General features: G+C 47.1%; 3 protein-coding genes across 6 annotated transcripts; 2 read left to right on the top strand and 1 right to left on the bottom strand.

The window, feature by feature from the left end:
- The first annotated feature begins 13 nt into the window (after positions 1 to 13).
- On the top strand, positions 14 to 1,481 carry p2ry11 (purinergic receptor P2Y11). Its single transcript, XM_067232516.1, has 2 exons — positions 14 to 141; positions 318 to 1,481. The coding sequence occupies exon 2, from the start codon at positions 380 to 382 to the stop codon at positions 1,280 to 1,282; it is 903 nt and encodes a 300-aa protein (XP_067088617.1). The 5' UTR covers positions 14 to 141; positions 318 to 379; the 3' UTR covers positions 1,283 to 1,481.
- Positions 1,482 to 1,567: 86 nt separating this feature from the next.
- Positions 1,568 to 4,132, top strand: eif3g (eukaryotic translation initiation factor 3, subunit G). 4 transcript variants are annotated; one of them, XM_067232515.1, is made up of 10 exons: positions 1,568 to 1,636; positions 1,724 to 1,770; positions 2,334 to 2,422; positions 2,522 to 2,581; positions 2,710 to 2,814; positions 2,952 to 3,153; positions 3,262 to 3,369; positions 3,611 to 3,747; positions 3,831 to 3,937; positions 4,025 to 4,132. In XM_067232515.1, exons 1-10 carry the CDS (start codon positions 1,614 to 1,616, stop codon positions 4,038 to 4,040), a joined length of 894 nt encoding a protein of 297 aa, XP_067088616.1. In that variant the 5' UTR covers positions 1,568 to 1,613; the 3' UTR covers positions 4,041 to 4,132. The 4 variants fall into 4 exon arrangements, with proteins under 4 accessions (XP_067088616.1, XP_067088614.1, XP_067088615.1 ...); XM_067232513.1 differs by having other exon boundaries at positions 3,262 to 3,375; XM_067232514.1 differs by having other exon boundaries at positions 3,259 to 3,369.
- A 955-nt stretch (positions 4,133 to 5,087) lies between these two features.
- dnmt1 (DNA (cytosine-5-)-methyltransferase 1) lies at positions 5,088 to 15,628 on the bottom strand. The gene is made up of 33 exons (XM_067232670.1): positions 15,504 to 15,628; positions 14,732 to 14,774; positions 14,510 to 14,617; positions 14,185 to 14,428; positions 14,002 to 14,074; positions 13,803 to 13,893; positions 13,419 to 13,459; positions 13,291 to 13,342; positions 12,960 to 13,043; positions 12,717 to 12,826; positions 12,406 to 12,617; positions 12,156 to 12,307; positions 11,838 to 12,025; positions 10,951 to 11,134; positions 10,691 to 10,788; positions 10,328 to 10,481; positions 10,063 to 10,178; positions 9,777 to 9,978; positions 9,549 to 9,682; positions 9,254 to 9,433; positions 8,897 to 9,121; positions 8,572 to 8,764; positions 8,389 to 8,473; positions 8,155 to 8,289; positions 7,738 to 8,020; positions 7,485 to 7,626; positions 7,193 to 7,359; positions 6,896 to 7,073; positions 6,603 to 6,798; positions 6,315 to 6,478; positions 5,988 to 6,104; positions 5,458 to 5,551; positions 5,088 to 5,360 (listed from the first exon to the last, which is right to left on the bottom strand). Exons 1-33 carry the CDS (start codon positions 15,548 to 15,550, stop codon positions 5,305 to 5,307), a joined length of 4,548 nt encoding a protein of 1,515 aa, XP_067088771.1. The 5' UTR covers positions 15,551 to 15,628; the 3' UTR covers positions 5,088 to 5,304.
- Positions 15,629 to 16,422: the final 794 nt, after the last annotated feature.

Raw genomic sequence — 16,422 nt, 5'->3', positions numbered from 1 at the left:
GGTGACGCTTCCTCAATTTGTGACTTCAAGAACAAAGCAGGAAATTCTGTTCACTGTTTTCAAAACGGAAGTGGTGGGTATCTGCATTCTAAATCTGCACTAGCATTGTGTGAGCTGCTCAGTAACAAGCGTCTTAATAGCGTAAGTATTGAGAAGCTTGTATTTTAGTTTTAAAAAAAAGTGTATAAATTCTGACAGATTTAGGGACAATTAAGTGAACTTACTGTGTTAGGAATGTACTATAGTTATCACATGGCTGAGGAGATGGAGTTGATAATGGAGATAACGGTCCAGCATTTATATTTTCTCCTTTACAGAACTTGAATTGGGGCACCTGAAGTAGAGAAACTTTTACATTTTGGGATTATAACTGGGTATCATGACTAACTACTCTGTGGGTGAACAGTTCCAAATGCGGTTACTTCCTTCAATGTATGGGATTGAATTTTGTGTGGCCTTGGTGGGTAATCTGTTTGCACTGTGGCTCCTGGTGACCAAGGAGAGGAAGAACTGGCACACTGGTGTGGTGCTGTCGTGTAACCTCGCCATCAGTGACCTGCTCTATATCCTCACCCTGCCTCTGCTGATAGTCTACTACGCGCAGAAGAAGAACTGGCCCTTTGGAAATGCAATGTGCAAACTTGAACGCTTTCTGTTTACCTGTAACCTGTACGGGAGCATCTTCTTCATCATGTGCATCGGTGTGAATCGTTACGTGGCCATCGTGCATCCGTTCTTCACCCGGACCTACGTGCGCCCAGCTCACGCCAAGGCTGTCAGCCTCGTCACCTGGATCATTGTGGCAGCCTTTTCCTCCCCCGTGTTGACGTTTGCTTCCACATGTCCGAAAGGAAATGTGACTTACTGTGTCTCCCGTTGTGAAATGAAATCTGACGAGAGCTCTCACTTCAACTACAAGCTATTTCTTGCTCTGGTTGGGTGTTTTGTTCCCTTTCTGGTCACATTTGCTTCTTATAGTGGAATTATTTGGGTTGTGTGGCGGAATACTAATATTACCCCTCTGGAGAAAAGGAAGGTGGCACTTATGGTGCTGGCAGGCATTGTGTTGTATGCTGTTTCATTTTTGCCCTATCATGTCTTACAAAGCTACCACTTTTATCTGATAAAAATGGAAACATTTGATAGGAAGATCTATGAAGCCTACCAAGTATCCAAGGGTTTGGCAACTCTGAACATGTGCATTCATCCTCTTCTCTATATGGCTGTGTTTAACAGCTTCAGAGTCGCTTGCTGTGGAAAAGACCAAGATGACAATGTATAAAGAAGTTTGAAAGAAACCTTTATGGTATGAAACCTTAGCTTAGCATAAATGTATTTTAGATTTAGAATCAACCCGTAGCTGGAACACAAAGCCACTCAACATGCTCTAGATTGCATTGCTGTATTTTACGATATTTTAATTCTATAAACTGACACAATAATGTATGATCTATAATTTAAATAAAAAGACCAAATTACACCATCAGTCCTCTGCACCGTGTTTCAAGGACAGCCGTGCCTGTGGGCGGCGCTCAAACTTTCGTCGGGTACGACATTTTCTGTTGCTCGCGTCCCCTTTCCGATGTTCTCTGGCCGCTGAGCGCACCGCGAGGATGCCGTCGATCGAATACGACGAGTGAGTCTTTCCTCCAATATGTATCAAATTTGTTGAGACAGCATATCCTAAATTGCCCTAATAGTGTTTCCTTGCTGTTCTCTCTAGTTCCAAGCCCAGCTGGGCCGATCAGGTTGAAGAGGAAGGAGATGAAGGTATTTTACTTGTGAGCTAGCCTGTGTGTGAGCTGGTGGCCCAAGATGCCTCACGTAGCTAGCTCTACTTTGTAGTTAGTCAGCTAGCTTACTCAGTCCCAGCGAATAGAGAGGCCAAGACAAGGCGGTTATCCACGTGTATAATTAACCCTGTGTGAATTAACTGTGCCGGGACACATTTTATACATTTGTGAATGTGTACTTGAGTGATGTAATTTGCTAACGGAACATTGAACCGATACGACCGTTCGTTGCATTGGGCACTGTCAATGAATTTAGCTTAGCGCGGCTAACTCAGCTTGCATGCGCGTTTACCAGTCTGTTAGCCTAGCTTTTAGCTAGCTTGTAGCAGTAGCAAAGTGTAGCTAGCTATACGTTGTTGTATTACTGTAGTACTTGCAGATATACAACGTTCACTAAAACCTTGGCCACAGTTTGAAACTGTCAATATTTCTGCTTGATAATGTGTAACATATTAAAGTAATATGTATGTTTCTGATGTATGGTATCAGAAACGCATTGGCAATCAGTGTAATTGATGTTTGGATTATCCTCCTCACCAGGTACCCTACCATCTCCAAAAGAAACTATCAAAGGAAATATTAAAACTATCACAGAATACAAGATTGACGAAGATGGAAAAAAGTTCAAGGTACTTTGATTTAGTAATTTATACCCTCACATTGGACTGCATGCCATAACCGTTGCTTACACTCTAAAAACATATAACCTATTATTTTGTTGTTTTTAGATTATACGAACTTTCAAGATTGAGACCAGGAAAGCCTCAAAAGCTGTTGCCAGGAGAAAGGTTTGTTTTCCTCAGAGATGAACGTTCAATTCACATCAAGTAGGCTACCTAGTTTGAAATGTTGAACCATTATAGTTTGAGATAGCTCCCATGCAATGTCATTCTGACATTTTGTTGTCTCCTAATAGAACTGGAAGAAGTTTGGTAACTCGGAGTTTGATGCTCCTGGTCCCAATGTTGCAACCACCACAGTCAGCGATGATGTTTTCATGACCTTTATCTCCAGCAAAGAGGTGAGGAAGTGGTGCTGTTTTACTGTCCTCTACAGTCTTGAGTCACAAAACACCTATGTTGGATATTTTAGTTTGTAGACTTAAATAGTCTGCCCAGGTAACAGACGGATAATAAACATATGTGTAACCTCTCCCAGGACCTGAATGCCCAGGACCAGGATGAAGACCCCATGAGCAAGATAAAAGGACAGAAAATAGTGTCCTGTCGAATCTGCAAAGGGGACCATTGGACCACCCGCTGTCCTTACAAGGACACTCTGGGCCCCATGCAGAAGGAGCTGGCGGAACAGCTAGGCCTGACCACAGGGGACAAGGAGAAATCGTCTGGTATGGACAATGGTAAATAACTCCTCGGGCCGTCCAGATTTGATCTCACTGTGAATGATTTTGAAAGTGGAACATGCCAGATTAGACTTCCCACCCGCCTCTTTAAATTCCCATCAGCAGAGCCTGAGCCTGCCGCGCCAGCACAGAGCAAGACTGGGAAGTACGTCCCCCCGAGTCTGAGGGATGGCAGCACGCGCAGGGGCGAGTCCATGCAGCCCAACCGCCGAGGTGAGTGTGAGTTTCAACCCACCTCGATGCATACAGTACTTAGCCCATCTCACTTTAAATCAAACAATCATTTTGTAAATAAAAATAAAAAACCTTGTAAATCTTGATCAAAAAGTCACAAGTTCAGATCCCTCATTGTATGGTCGCTTTGGATAAAAAGCGTCCGCTAAATGAACACATTATCATGGTATGTCACACACTTTGTTTTCGTGGCTCAATGGCCGTGTCTTCCCATCCCCAGCGGATGACAATGCCACCATCCGAGTGACCAATCTGTCCGAGGACACCCGAGAGACCGATCTGCAGGAGCTCTTCAGACCCTTCGGCTCCATCTCCAGGATCTACCTGGCCAAGGACAAAAACACCGGCCAATCTAAAGTAAGTCAAGGTTCAATCATGTGATTTGGATGCCTTTTTGTAGGCCGCGTCTAAGGCTGTTTCTCTCCGGTCTTCTTCCTCAGGGCTTTGCCTTCATCAGTTTCCACCGTCGGGAGGATGCAGCCAGGGCCATCGCGGGGGTGTCCGGGTTCGGATATGACCATCTCATCCTCAATGTGGAATGGGCCAAGTGAGTATCACGCGACTCGTGAGAGCTGTGAAATCTCGTGTTCCAACTGATTTGGCTCGACTGACTTTGACCCTTTTCATTTTGCAGGCCGTCAAACAACTGAGATGAAAAGTCTGAAATATTCCAGCTGGATTCCAGATTTGATTCATGTAATAGAATGTGGCCGTTTAAATAAAGCAGTGGGGAAAAACTGTCTTTATTGTCTGACTATTGGCATGTTTTTTTGTAGACACTCTCACTACTGAATTCTTGAACTAATGCACTCTAGTTTTTCCTGGATCAAGGTCTTTGGAGGAAGTTCAGTGGACAATATGTGGCAAAATTGAACTGTTTTAACTGTAGTCATGTACCTGAGCATGTTTTCTACTTGGCAAATTAAGTCAACTGTGTTGGTTGGCTAATAGCTAGCCAAAATGGCCAGACAAACCATATAGCTTTGGCATCCAGATCCAGGACAATCTAGATTAAATGTTGACTATAGAATGTTGGCGGAGGCATAAAATCGCAAGGTGGTTTATTTCTACGTTCTTTTTACAAGATGGGGACCACGGGTATTTTAGCTTACCTCAGTGGACAACTAAATATTAAGTGAACCCTGATGTCCTGTGTGCCACTGAAATTTTAAAACGGCCCAGTAAAGTCAGTTTCATGTTTGGAAACATTTAAAGATGCTGCAAAGGGGGATTGAAGATGAGTTAAGTTCATCACACCACCAAAGAATGGGTTAACTACCCCTTCAAATGAAAAAAAAAAAAAGACGTTAAATTAGGCTTTGAAATCGTAAGAAAATCAGCAGTCTTCTGAGGGGGGTGTCGCTTGAAGGAGCTGAAGCTCAACCCCCTCGAATTTGAGTTTAGCAACAGCAACACTAGCTAAATCAATTAGATATCAGAACAGACCTACCTGCAGTCTGAGTCAGGTTTTGCCCCGCCTATAACAAAACCTGAGCTGAATACGGGTGAGAAACTGTTCAACGGTCTAACCACATTTCAGAGCAACAGAGCTTTGCACATGCTTTCAGCAACTCATTTCACACAATGTACTGAGAAGCAAATCATGGTATTTGCTTTGCAGCTTTTGAGTCGTTCCAGATGAAGTTTGAATGGAAAAAACAGTACATGGTTCTTGAAAAAACTAATCCAAAATCAAATGAAATGTCATTTCATAAGTTTATTTGAAATATTACAACATATAAAAACTACATACAATTAATTCCACTTTCAGTGTTGATATTTGCAAATACACGGTTAAAACCACATTAAAAAGAAATCATTAACACGAAATAGTACTGCACAGAATGTCCAGATAGGCCACAGCAGTGACAAGGCTCAAAAAACTGAAGTTCGAGACTTGGCTTCAGGATGTGGCTAGTTCGAAACCTCCATTTTCTCCTGCTTCACGTCGTTTTCCTGTTTCACGGTTTCTATGGAAAGGGACCCAAAAAAAAAAAAAAAAAAACTTTGTAAAGCAGGTCATCACACACACACACACACACACCTTTGGAAAGAGTCGGGCCTCACCTGAAACGCTCTCCTCCTTGATCCTCTCCAGGACACATTTCTTGATCTCAAGCCCAATGGCTCTGGAGAGAGGGGGCGGCACTGCATTTCCAACCTGGAAGACATGAACAGGATGAAGCTCAAAACATGTTGGGGAGGGAGAGTTTAGTTATATTTTTATATATATTTTTTTTATAAGACTAAAGCTTAATTTATACTTAGGTCGTGGACACTTTTGAAATGGTCGCCAACGAAAAAGTGTCGCTCCGGCAGCTGCATTTATACTTCGGCTAACAGTCGCCTGTGCTCAAGGTTCGCGTTACATTCATAGCTATGGTTACATTGTTAACGCTTTGTAGCCTAGGTGATCAATCGGAGAAACTGACCATTTTAATTTCAGTAGAAATTTCTCCTGGTAGGCGACACTTCTAAGTGACGGTTAAAAGTGTCGACCGAGACGTCATTTCTGTCGGCGACCTTTTCAATAGTGTCTGCGACCTAAATATAAATTGGGCTTTAAAAACAATGGATTTCTTGGAGGAAAAGTTTACCTGTCTGTGTTTGTCAAGGACGTTCCCAAAGAAGCGGTAGGTATCGGGGAATCCCTGAGAGCGTGCACACTCCCTCACACTGACCACTCGGTGCTGCTCTGGATGCAGGACACGACCCTGGACAGAAGGATAAGAGTTTTTTTTGCTTAACAGCCATCGACATACGTTTGGTTACAAGTGTAACCAAACGTGTGTTACAATGTGTGTTACAAGTCCAATGCATGGCCCCTTTTGGGGCACAGAAGGTTACCGACTTAAGCAGCAGACAGCTGGTATGATTTGAATGTGTTAAAAAGGAAAGTACGCAGACTTGGGGCTGCAGTGTACCTGCTTGCCCATGGGTTCAGGGTTGGTGACTGTGGTGCTGAAGAAGCCATCCCACTCCAGTCTCCCATACAGGCCGGCCCAGTGGTTGTGGCGGTTGCCCGTGTGAGGCAGGCACCAGGGGATCAGCGTGTTGAACTGCCTGTCAGCTGGGTCACATGGCTTACCTGAGAGGACACAACCATCACACTATCTATGAAGGCACCCAATTCAGGGAAGGGGGGGTGGGTTAAGAAGTACAAGGTTATGGCCAAGGACGATGGGTTTGAATCGTTTGGATGAATCTCCCACCTCCTGCACAGGTGCAAACACCCCTGAGGGCACCAGTGCCACTCCGGCCGTTCTTCTTGTCTGGGTGCGTGTAGCGGAGCTTCTTGGTGTTGGTACCGTCTTTCAGCCTGACCTCCATGTTGGGCAGGTCCCTCCAGTCCGAGCCAGGGGCCAGGGGGATGTGCCTCATGCGGGCTGCCACCAGAGCGCTCATGTCCTGAAAAACGGGGGGGGGGGGGGGGGAGGGAGAAGTTGGACGTATACATGGAAACGACATCCTCTCCCAGCCTCCAGTTCACCGGAGGGCGGCTCACCTTGCACACGTGGTCCCTGAGGATGGGCTGGTACTGGGTTCCCCTGATCTGCCTCTGGAACCAGGACTGGGGCTCCCCATTGTAGGAGATCTCCAGGGCCGCCGCCCCGTTACGGATCTCCGGGAGGTCCGACATGGTGTCTCTGACGGTGATGGTGCGGTACACGCCTCCGTTACCTCTGCGAGAGAGACAGCGACTCGTCAGTGGAGAAGATGAGGCCTGGGTAATGAACGTTCCTCATCGTCTGACTGGCCGCCCCGAGTGGGCGGTCAGGCCAGGTGGTGTCGGGGGGGTTACCGGGTGACGTTGCTGACGTATCTCTTGTCGTCCACCACCACGCTGAGCGAGCACGCCCGGGGGGCGAACACGTGCAGAGGTTCTGGGTAGCGAGGCAGCTTCTCCCCAGGAGCTGCAGCCAGGATGATGGCCCTGCGTCTGGTCTGGGCCACACCATATTGGCCAGCCTGGGGGGGGTGGAGAAGAGAGCACACAGCACGTATATTTACAGGGACTCAGAACGGGATGGAAACACCTTCAAGAGGACAAAAAGATGGAACCATGGAGCTAGCCAAGTTCAATGACGCCTCACCTGAAGGACACCGAAGGTACACTGGTAGCCCATGCGCACGAGGCAGCGGAGGGTCAGCTTCAGAACCATGGAGCGCTTGAACGAGACAAAGTTCCTCACGTTCTCCAGCAGGAAGAACTTGGGTCTGTAGTAGTCACAATAACTGCAAGAGGGAGGAACATGTTTGGCGGAACTGAAGCGGGTTCGTTTTGACACTATACACAGGCCCACATTGGGCTTACGACCATGCTAGGTGCACCCCTGCTCTACCAACCTGAGATAGGAGACCACCAGGGAGTTCTTGAACGTGGAGTAGGTGCGGGAGTTGAAGCGGTTCATCCCGCTGAAGCCTTGGCAGGGAGGGCCTCCGCACAGCATCTCCACGTCGCCCTTTTGAGGCAGCTTCTGACCCAGGGAGTTGGTCTTCTCTCCGGACATGACCAGTTTGAGCAGCACGTTGCAGTCCTCCGTGAACACGGTGGTTCCGGGGTTGTTCAGCCTGAAGGCCTGAGCGGCAGGGTCCCACATCTCGATGGCCCACAGAGTCTCGCAGATCCCTGAGGAGCCCAGACATCGCACTCACTATACGTGCCGTGCAATTCCAACCTTTATTATGATACCCGAGTTACTATTATAAGGCCGCGGAGAATGAATTCCATTGTGAAGACATGAGTCGTAAGGTTGCACTTACCAGCCTGGTGGAAGCCTTCAGACAGCCCCCCACAGCCAGAGAACACATCCAGGGTGCGGAACTTGGGGACTGTGGGCTCCTGAGGCTCCTGGTCCTGGGTTTCCTGGGTAGCCGACGACTTCCCTTTGCCTTTCCCTTAAATGGAAGTACGGATATAAAAAGTTACGACATTGGTCCTGAAATGGCTACAAAAAATGGCTCGGAACTAGATTTCACTTCATCGTTTTGATTTACCTTTGCCCTTGCCTTTTCCTTTCTTTACAGCTGAGCGTGCATGATTGGGCGGGTCCTCAAAGCTCTTCGTCTTTGCACTGTACGCCTGAAAATGGATACGAATCTTACCAAAACGGACGATCTGTTTCACTCCACACGTTTTCACGGGCTTCACCTAAGAGCGCCACACTTCTCGAGTCTCACCTCTAGGAAGTAGAACCGGTCGGGCCCTCCGTTGGTGAAATCCTGGACAGACTCGTAGAGGTCCTCGCCATATTCCACCCGGCAGCGACACACCACGTCCGACATGCTGACGGTCACCTCCTCGTCGCTCCAGTACAGCTGGTTGATGTCTGTGTGATAGCCTGCCTTTACACCTTTGTGAGTGTTCTCAGGTCTAGAGGAGAGGTGGGAACACGTTAGAGTTCCCAGGCAGAAGTAAACTCATCCTTTCAAGTATACCTTGTACAAGTACTATACGTGAGAACTTGTGTCATTTATAGGTGATGACATGCGGCTGGAGTTTCACCTGTAAAACTTGTACAGACGCAGTTTGACCTCCGACGAGTCCGATTTTCCGTTGCTGCGCTTCTGGCAGAAGATCTCCTTAATGCGGCCGATACGGAAAGGCTCCGGGGCATCCAGGTTGGAGCCCTTGATATAGTCCGAGGACTTCCTGTAGTACTCTGGATACAGATCCTCATCCACGTCCTCCTTCCTGTGGGAGCGCTTCACCGGACTGGCTGCCTTCACCCTGAAGGGACCCATCCACAACAGGAGCATTGAGACCAAATGACAAAACAGCCCAGAGAGACAGTAAGATGGAACGGTATCTCTGTACAGGTCAGTGATTCTCCCTGTCCCCCCCCCCCTCCACCCAACTCACCCAAAGCAAAATGCATCTGGGGGCAGGTAGACACTGTCTCCCACCCTGAACTGCTCTCCGTTCAGGGAGACCAGCCCATAAAGGGTCTTGGAGTCATGGTCCTCGTCCTTCAAGGGCTCGGACACGCGAGGGGTCTCCTGTTCCTCCTTCTCGTGGGCTCTACTGCAGCCAGCGCAGAACCTGACCAGAGGCGACACCATGTACATTAACGTCTGAAACGCTGCAGGACCCCCCCCCCCCCCCCCCCCCAAACACGCATCAGAAAGCAGACAGGAACACGAAACGCCAACCCCACCTGAACTTGCAGTCCTCAGAGGGAGCGAAGGTAGGAGGGCTCTCGAAGCGGGCGCACTCGCCCTCGTACCACAGCTGGTAGAAGAAACTCTTCCCGTCGTCCTCAATCACCTTTATGTCGTCGTCCATCCCGCCCTTGAGGAGAAGAGGAATTAACATCCAAGTGATGGCCAGAAGATCATTCCCCCCCCCCCCCCCCAATCTTCATAAGAAAACCAGTGTTCTTTACCTCCATGAACCAGTTGTCTGAAGGAGCCTTGTACATCACGTTGACCTTGCCCTCGACGAAGCTCAGCTGCATGTCCTCACACTCGTCCACCAGGAAGAGCTCCAGGGGATCGGAGGACTCCCCCAGCACGGTGTCGGTGCCACGCAGGAACCAGTGGGCATGGAACATCTTGCCACTGTTGTCCTCCCACAGCGCTGTGATCCTACACAAACGAGGCACCGTTAATCGCGAGCAAGACTAACGAGCCTGAACTGAGGAGATCCCTCTCGTTGGTGATGGAACAAACCTGGCCAGGTAGAGGGGAATGGATGGGTCTTCAGAGCTGACAGAGACACAGTCTCCAACTTCCAAAACCTCATTATTGACACGCACCTTCATGTAGTACTGCTTCTTCCCCTCGGTCTGTAAAGCATGATTTGTAGAAAAGATTGAAAAAATATATATAGATACAAACATCTAAAATAAAAACTTTAGACACAAGAATCTGGTTAAGGGTATTCTGAGCATTGGCCATGATGACCCTGAGGGCAGGGTGTGGGTGGGTAACACACCTTGACAGACTCTCCAATCCAGGCCTGCTTGCTTTGGGCCTGCTTCTTCTTCTTGGCCTGAGACACTTTCTTGGAGGGGGCCTTCAGAGGCAACACATCCTCCTCCTCCACAACTTCATCATCTTCAGCCTCCTTCACAGCAAGGTTGGGGCATCTAAAAATAGTTTTTTTTTAACACAAAAAAAAAGGGTGGGAGGGGGGGGACAACAAAGCAGACCAAGTCAGCCATTTAAACTGACCATGTCACTAAACTTGCATAGCTCTCAGCTTTAAGAGTGCGTTAACAGTCAAGTCCACATTGCTCCCACCTTCCCCGGTAGCTCACTGGGTAAGAACACGCAACACTAGCTAATATTCACTTACCTCCTCTTCTGACAAGCCTGCTTGCTTCGGCCACTACCCCCAAATTTGATCATATCCTTGCAGGCAGAGCACTTTCCACAGTCAGAAGCTTGACAAACCTTGACAGAGGAGGACATGAGAACAGCCATGTTGAGATTCATTGCTTCAGTCATTTCAGGTCACCGTTCCAAATGGCTCGGCTGAAAACTCTGCAGGACTGAACCCGTATTCCACGACCCAATCCGCTTTCAGGAACACAAATGTTCCACGAGCGCCCTCACCTCACAGACGGCACAGCGCTGACGTTTGATGCCGCCCCTCTCTATGTCATTCTGGTCAATCTGATCAGAGAAGAACGTGTCGAAGATCAGGTACACCAGCTTGGTGGTGGTGGCTTTGGTGGGCCCTTTGCTGTCCTTCTCGATCTTGGTGGGGTGGCGAATGGCCTGTCGGCGGGCAGCTCTCCTGTTGAAGGGAACCGAGCAGGTGGTCAGACGTGGGTCGCCACAGCAGTGGAACTGATGGGAGAGGACACTTGGTGATCTCTTTCAGCCCTCGACAACCACAGCAGCAATGGTGATGGGAGCCATGCGGTTGACATGGTTGACACTACAGGCAAACACGAGTCAGTCACAGTTTGGGGATGAAGTTTCACAGTGTTACAAAACCAATCCACCTCAACAAACAAACAAAAAAAAGCTTCCATTTTACCACACAGAAGTTGAGGATGCATTCAGAACAAGGACTACCTACCAGTACAACAGCATGCTGCATTAGGGGGATGTCAGAGGAGTGTTAGAAACATTAGGGAGAGGAGGGAATAGAGCAGTAGGAAGACCAACCTTCCCCAGTAAAAATCAGCTCAACATGGGAACAACAGCAGCTCTGATGAGGGGCTATTTTGATCCAGGGCAGTTAAATAAATGAGAGTACTGCCAGACCAATGGGGAATCTTGCTTAGGAAGTACACTGCTCATGGTCACGACAAATGCAAGACTTATTAGCACCAACGTGACCGACGGCACACCCTGACCAAGATCCGAAGTGGCACTGTTTGGATTCTTCCCACCAGAAGAGAAGACCGTTCCAGTCGGGTAGGGTCAAGTGTTCCAACCCCTCAACGACCACCTACGGGAAACAAACCCACAGTCCGACAGCAGTACCGTACCTCTTTCCGAGGGTGACCCCAGCCAGCTTGATCAGGTCCCTCATGCAGGGGGTGACGATGATTGGCTGCTCGTCCGAGTCTCCCGCCTCGTCGTAGCTCTCCACCTGCTCCACCACAAACTGGGCGTGGCGTAGCAGGGTGTCCTCCGTGAAGCGGTTGAAGTTCAGCCCAGCAGGGGGAACCGTCGTCTGGGGAAGGGGGGGGAGGGGGGGGGGGGGGGGAGTGAAGAGACAGGGAGGTCAGTACAAACAGCTGCTGGTCAGACAGACGCCGGCGCGTGCCCCGGTAACGCGGTGGGGACGGGACCCCCGGGGTCACCTCGATCTTGTTGAGGAGATCCTCGTAGCTGACGTCCGGGTTCTTCTGCAGGAACTCCACCACGATCTTGCTCATGTAGATTTTCTCCTGCATCAGTGCGAAGATGGGCGCGTACTCCTCACTGGAGTGCATGAGGATGTAGTCAGCAAAGGCTGCAGAGAAACATACAGAAATACAAATGATGAGTCATGTTTACACTGTTGGGGGGGGGGGAGCATGGGGCAAAAACCAATCCTTTCAAATAGATTACCTGTAGTGAAGCCAATAAGAGCCTTCTCTCCACCATCGAAGCCAGTGATCCACCATGCATTTATGGGACCAAGCTTTTTGGCAGGAACGCCGCCATCCATACAAGGGTTGTCATCATAGATGGGCTTTACTGAACAGCTGAAGTACAACTCCACGTTCTTCTCAATCAGCCCAGCATCGAAAGGACACAGGTGTCCACGCTTGTCGTACACACTGCAAGCAATTGAAAGCGTTCGTTTGCAAAGCGGGGAGAACCAAAACACGGATGAACGTAGCAGCCGTCATGGCGTGCGTTTCTCCCCCCCCCCACACCTGAAGTTTGTGATCTTGTGCTGAGGAAGGTCTTCGTAGCTCTCAAACCCATCCTCATTGGAGTCGAACAGAGAGAGGCGCTCGTCTGTTAACATTTCTGGCTCGTCCAGCTGTGAAGGCACAACGGAAAGTAAGGCTTCGACAGGGCCCGGGGTTCTTGGATTGGATCAACATTCTTTTTTTTTTTTTTTAAGACATGTAATGCAATGTCACATCCTCCATCACATTGCGCACAAGGCTTACCGCATTATCAGGATCTCCCTGAAAGAACTTTAAGTCAGAGTCGTCCAGATACTGCCTGCAGTCTGGACACTTGGGAGGTGGAGTCTACAAAAGGCAACATAACATAAATCACAACGACTCAGACAATCTCTGCCCTCTACCTATAGATGAAATTCAGACAGTTAAGTGACATACAAAACCGTTCAATCACATTGAACTCATCAATATGTCAATTGAATGATATCCTGCAAAAAAGGGCACTTGGTGTCTTCAAAACCCTTCAATGAATTTTTGCACCCTTAACTAATTACAATAAATGCATCATTTCGGGTAAGTGACAGACTTGACTTACCTTGGCTGCAAGTACAGGCTTGGTTTCATTCTTAGATTCCTCTGGACGTGCTCTGTAACAAAAGGAGACTGTTAGTAACAAGCAAACGGTAAACGGCAAGTGGATTGTGAAGGTGTTCAAAAGCTTACTTGTCGTCAGACTCCACTTTTAAACGTTTCTCTTCCCGCATCTACAATAAAAATACACATTATAAAACAAAGCGAGTTGAGAGTAGATTTCACAGAAACGCAAGTGTCTGATATCACCTTAACCCTCGTGCTGCCTTCGGGTCACATGACCCAAAGGTTCATAACGAACCATCGTTGTGTTTACCCAATTTTACCCAATACAAAAACAAATAAAAATAATTGTCTTTTAACCATTGCAATGTGGGGGGTCTGAGACAGCCCGACAGTTAAAAGAAAATGCTTCACTTTGTTTTTGTATGAGGTAAATTTGTCGCAATACGACGGTGGGTAACAATGACTGATGGGTCAGAATGACCCGAAGATAACACAAGGGTTAATACATACCTCCTCCTCCTCCGATTCCTGCTCCTCTGGCTTCAGTTCCTTTTCTCCATTTGTGGTCTCTCCATTCACGTCATCAGACTTGCGTTTTTGACTGCAAGTAAGAGCGTGTCAAATTGACTGTAGATTCCGAACCATACAATTAATAAATACACCCACCCATAAATATCCAGAAAAACGTTCAAATTGTATTCATACATACACTTTGGAGAACATTGACAAGATGGTGGGCTGCTTCCCAGAATTTCTTGTGACCCTAGCACTGGCAGGAGATTCTGGAGGGGAACATGCAGACATTGACTTTAGAAGGGATATCACAATTGTGTGTGTCAGGTTTGACATATGAATCCTGGTAGATGTGACGTGTCCACCGACTCCAACTCACTCTTGGTCTCAGAGTCAGCCTTGCTCTTCCGTCCACCCTTGCCTTTGGGGGCAGAGGGTGATTTCATTGGCTCAGCTTCCTCCTGAATGGCCATGTTTCCTTCTCCTTCCTCCTCGTCCTTATGGGTGCAGTTTGCAGCAAAGCCATTTGTTTTCCCATTATGACCCACAGTGTCACCATTTGCCCCATTCTCCAAGCACAGCTCTATTCCCAGTAAGGCCTTCACTTTAGCAAGGTAGCCATCCTGATGGGAAGACATTGTGCGGTGAGGAACAGTGGCCCTGTAGATTAGTGGTATTCAATTAAAACTATCAAATTAACATACCATTGAGAGCTCTGAACTCTTCATCTTTGCTTGTAGGCTACTGAGCTGGTCCTGAGCATCCTTATGTAGGAACTCCTGCACCAACCGGAGCTTCTCTTTGACAAGTTCCTGTAAGGAAGAACAGTTACCTGTTACTCAAGTGTTAGACTTTGATGTAACAATCATAAAACAAGTGGCGCACTTAACAGAAAACAAAACGGGTCTTGACAATGTCAATAATACCTCATCCGAGATTCCATCCTCATCCTTTTCCAGCACCTGCAGCCTGTGAAAACAAACTCACCCATTAACTGAATGCTTACCTGCCTCATACGAATGTGACAACCATCAGACAATTTCAACCTCATGCATCATAGATACACATTTCGCAAGGTGTACTACCTTTGACTACTAGTAGTTACGTAGCCAGCCATCTAGCCAACGATATTTCGCTAGCTAACGCAATAATAAACGGGGATTGCTATTCTGCAAGTATGATAATAATGATCGTTATTCGAAATCAACGTTAATTACTGACGGCCTCTTGAAAGGTGAAAGCATCTGACAATCAGCTTCTATTATTTGGCGCCAAAGCTACTCCCACGCTGCATCTCTCCAATGCACGGTGGAAAAAAGCCATGCAGCTAGCCTAGCATTGCTATAGCTACAATTGACAGCCAACGCACCCAACTCATTTGGAAGCTCAGTGCTAACACCAGCTAGCTGGCGAAGCCATGGATTCGAGCATCGGATGTCAGACCTCTTAGCTGGTCAGCCATCTACCAGATCAAGTGCAGTCCGAAATGCAATAACATCATGGCGAAACAAAACACACTGCCTACACTTTAAACAAGCACAACAACACACGCTTTGTCTACGAGGACAAAGGTTGAATGAATGCAGTGAATGATGTGCAATGTATGCTTGCTAACATTAGCTAGCTAAACAACTGGCTGGCTGACTGGCTATAATGGAAGATGGATATATTTGCAACTGTTTCTAAACAATTTCATACCTTTTCCTGACATCCTCTGGCAGAGACAAGGAGGTCTTAGCTGGCATTTCAAGTGTACGAGTGACAGAGTAAAATACAAAACGGATGTGAAGTTAAAAATTCGATAAAACAGTGTTCTAAAAGCAATTCTCTGTTTACAACAGTGCGTGTGGCAACTGCTGCAGTGACTGCGGTGGCGCTAAATGCTGTTTAGGCCCGTCGTTTCGCGCGGAAACCCGGGTATTCTGGGCTGTACCATAATATAAATGTATAGGGTAAATCATGAACCGGATAACGAATTAAATTGGTCTGAAACCTTTATTGTTGCAGGTTCACTAAAAATAAAAACGTATATATTAAATATATACATATATATATACTTCACTCTTTGCATACGTTGCATTCCACTTATACACATATATCATGTTAGGTAAAATAAGGTTGTCCCCTTCGCTTCTACATCATAGCCTACCTGACAGCTGAATAATAAGTGTTTATATATATACAGCTTTAATTAAATTAATCATTAATCTGCCTGTTGCCTTCTGGTCAGTAGCCTACTGACCTTATGCCAGTGACTATTTTCAATTATTAATTTAACAGCACCGGCTTCACAAAAATCAAGACTCATTTAGGCTATTGAACAGTAACAGTTGCAGTCAAATTTAAATAGCCTACTCATTATATTCACGTAGAACCCTTTTAGTAGAAATCTGTTACACTATTGATAATATGCTAATATGTGGAGTATTTTCATTGAGGGATGGAATACTGACCAAAAAATAATAAATCAGAAGATGGCAGCAATGTTCAATTTATCTTGCGCTGTATCTTGACTGCCTATTTACAAATAGCAGAATTCGTTTTCAAGGGACTGGCCCCATCGGAAGAATTTTAACCTGTTTTTATTTCGATGAAGGGCTACACTACAACAATAAAA

This window comes from Osmerus mordax, chromosome 3 (genome assembly GCF_038355195.1).
Source record: "Osmerus mordax isolate fOsmMor3 chromosome 3, fOsmMor3.pri, whole genome shotgun sequence".
In the NCBI taxonomy this organism is placed as follows: Eukaryota; Metazoa; Chordata; class Actinopteri; order Osmeriformes; family Osmeridae; genus Osmerus; species Osmerus mordax.
This window is presented reverse-complemented; position numbering and strand designations above follow the sequence as displayed.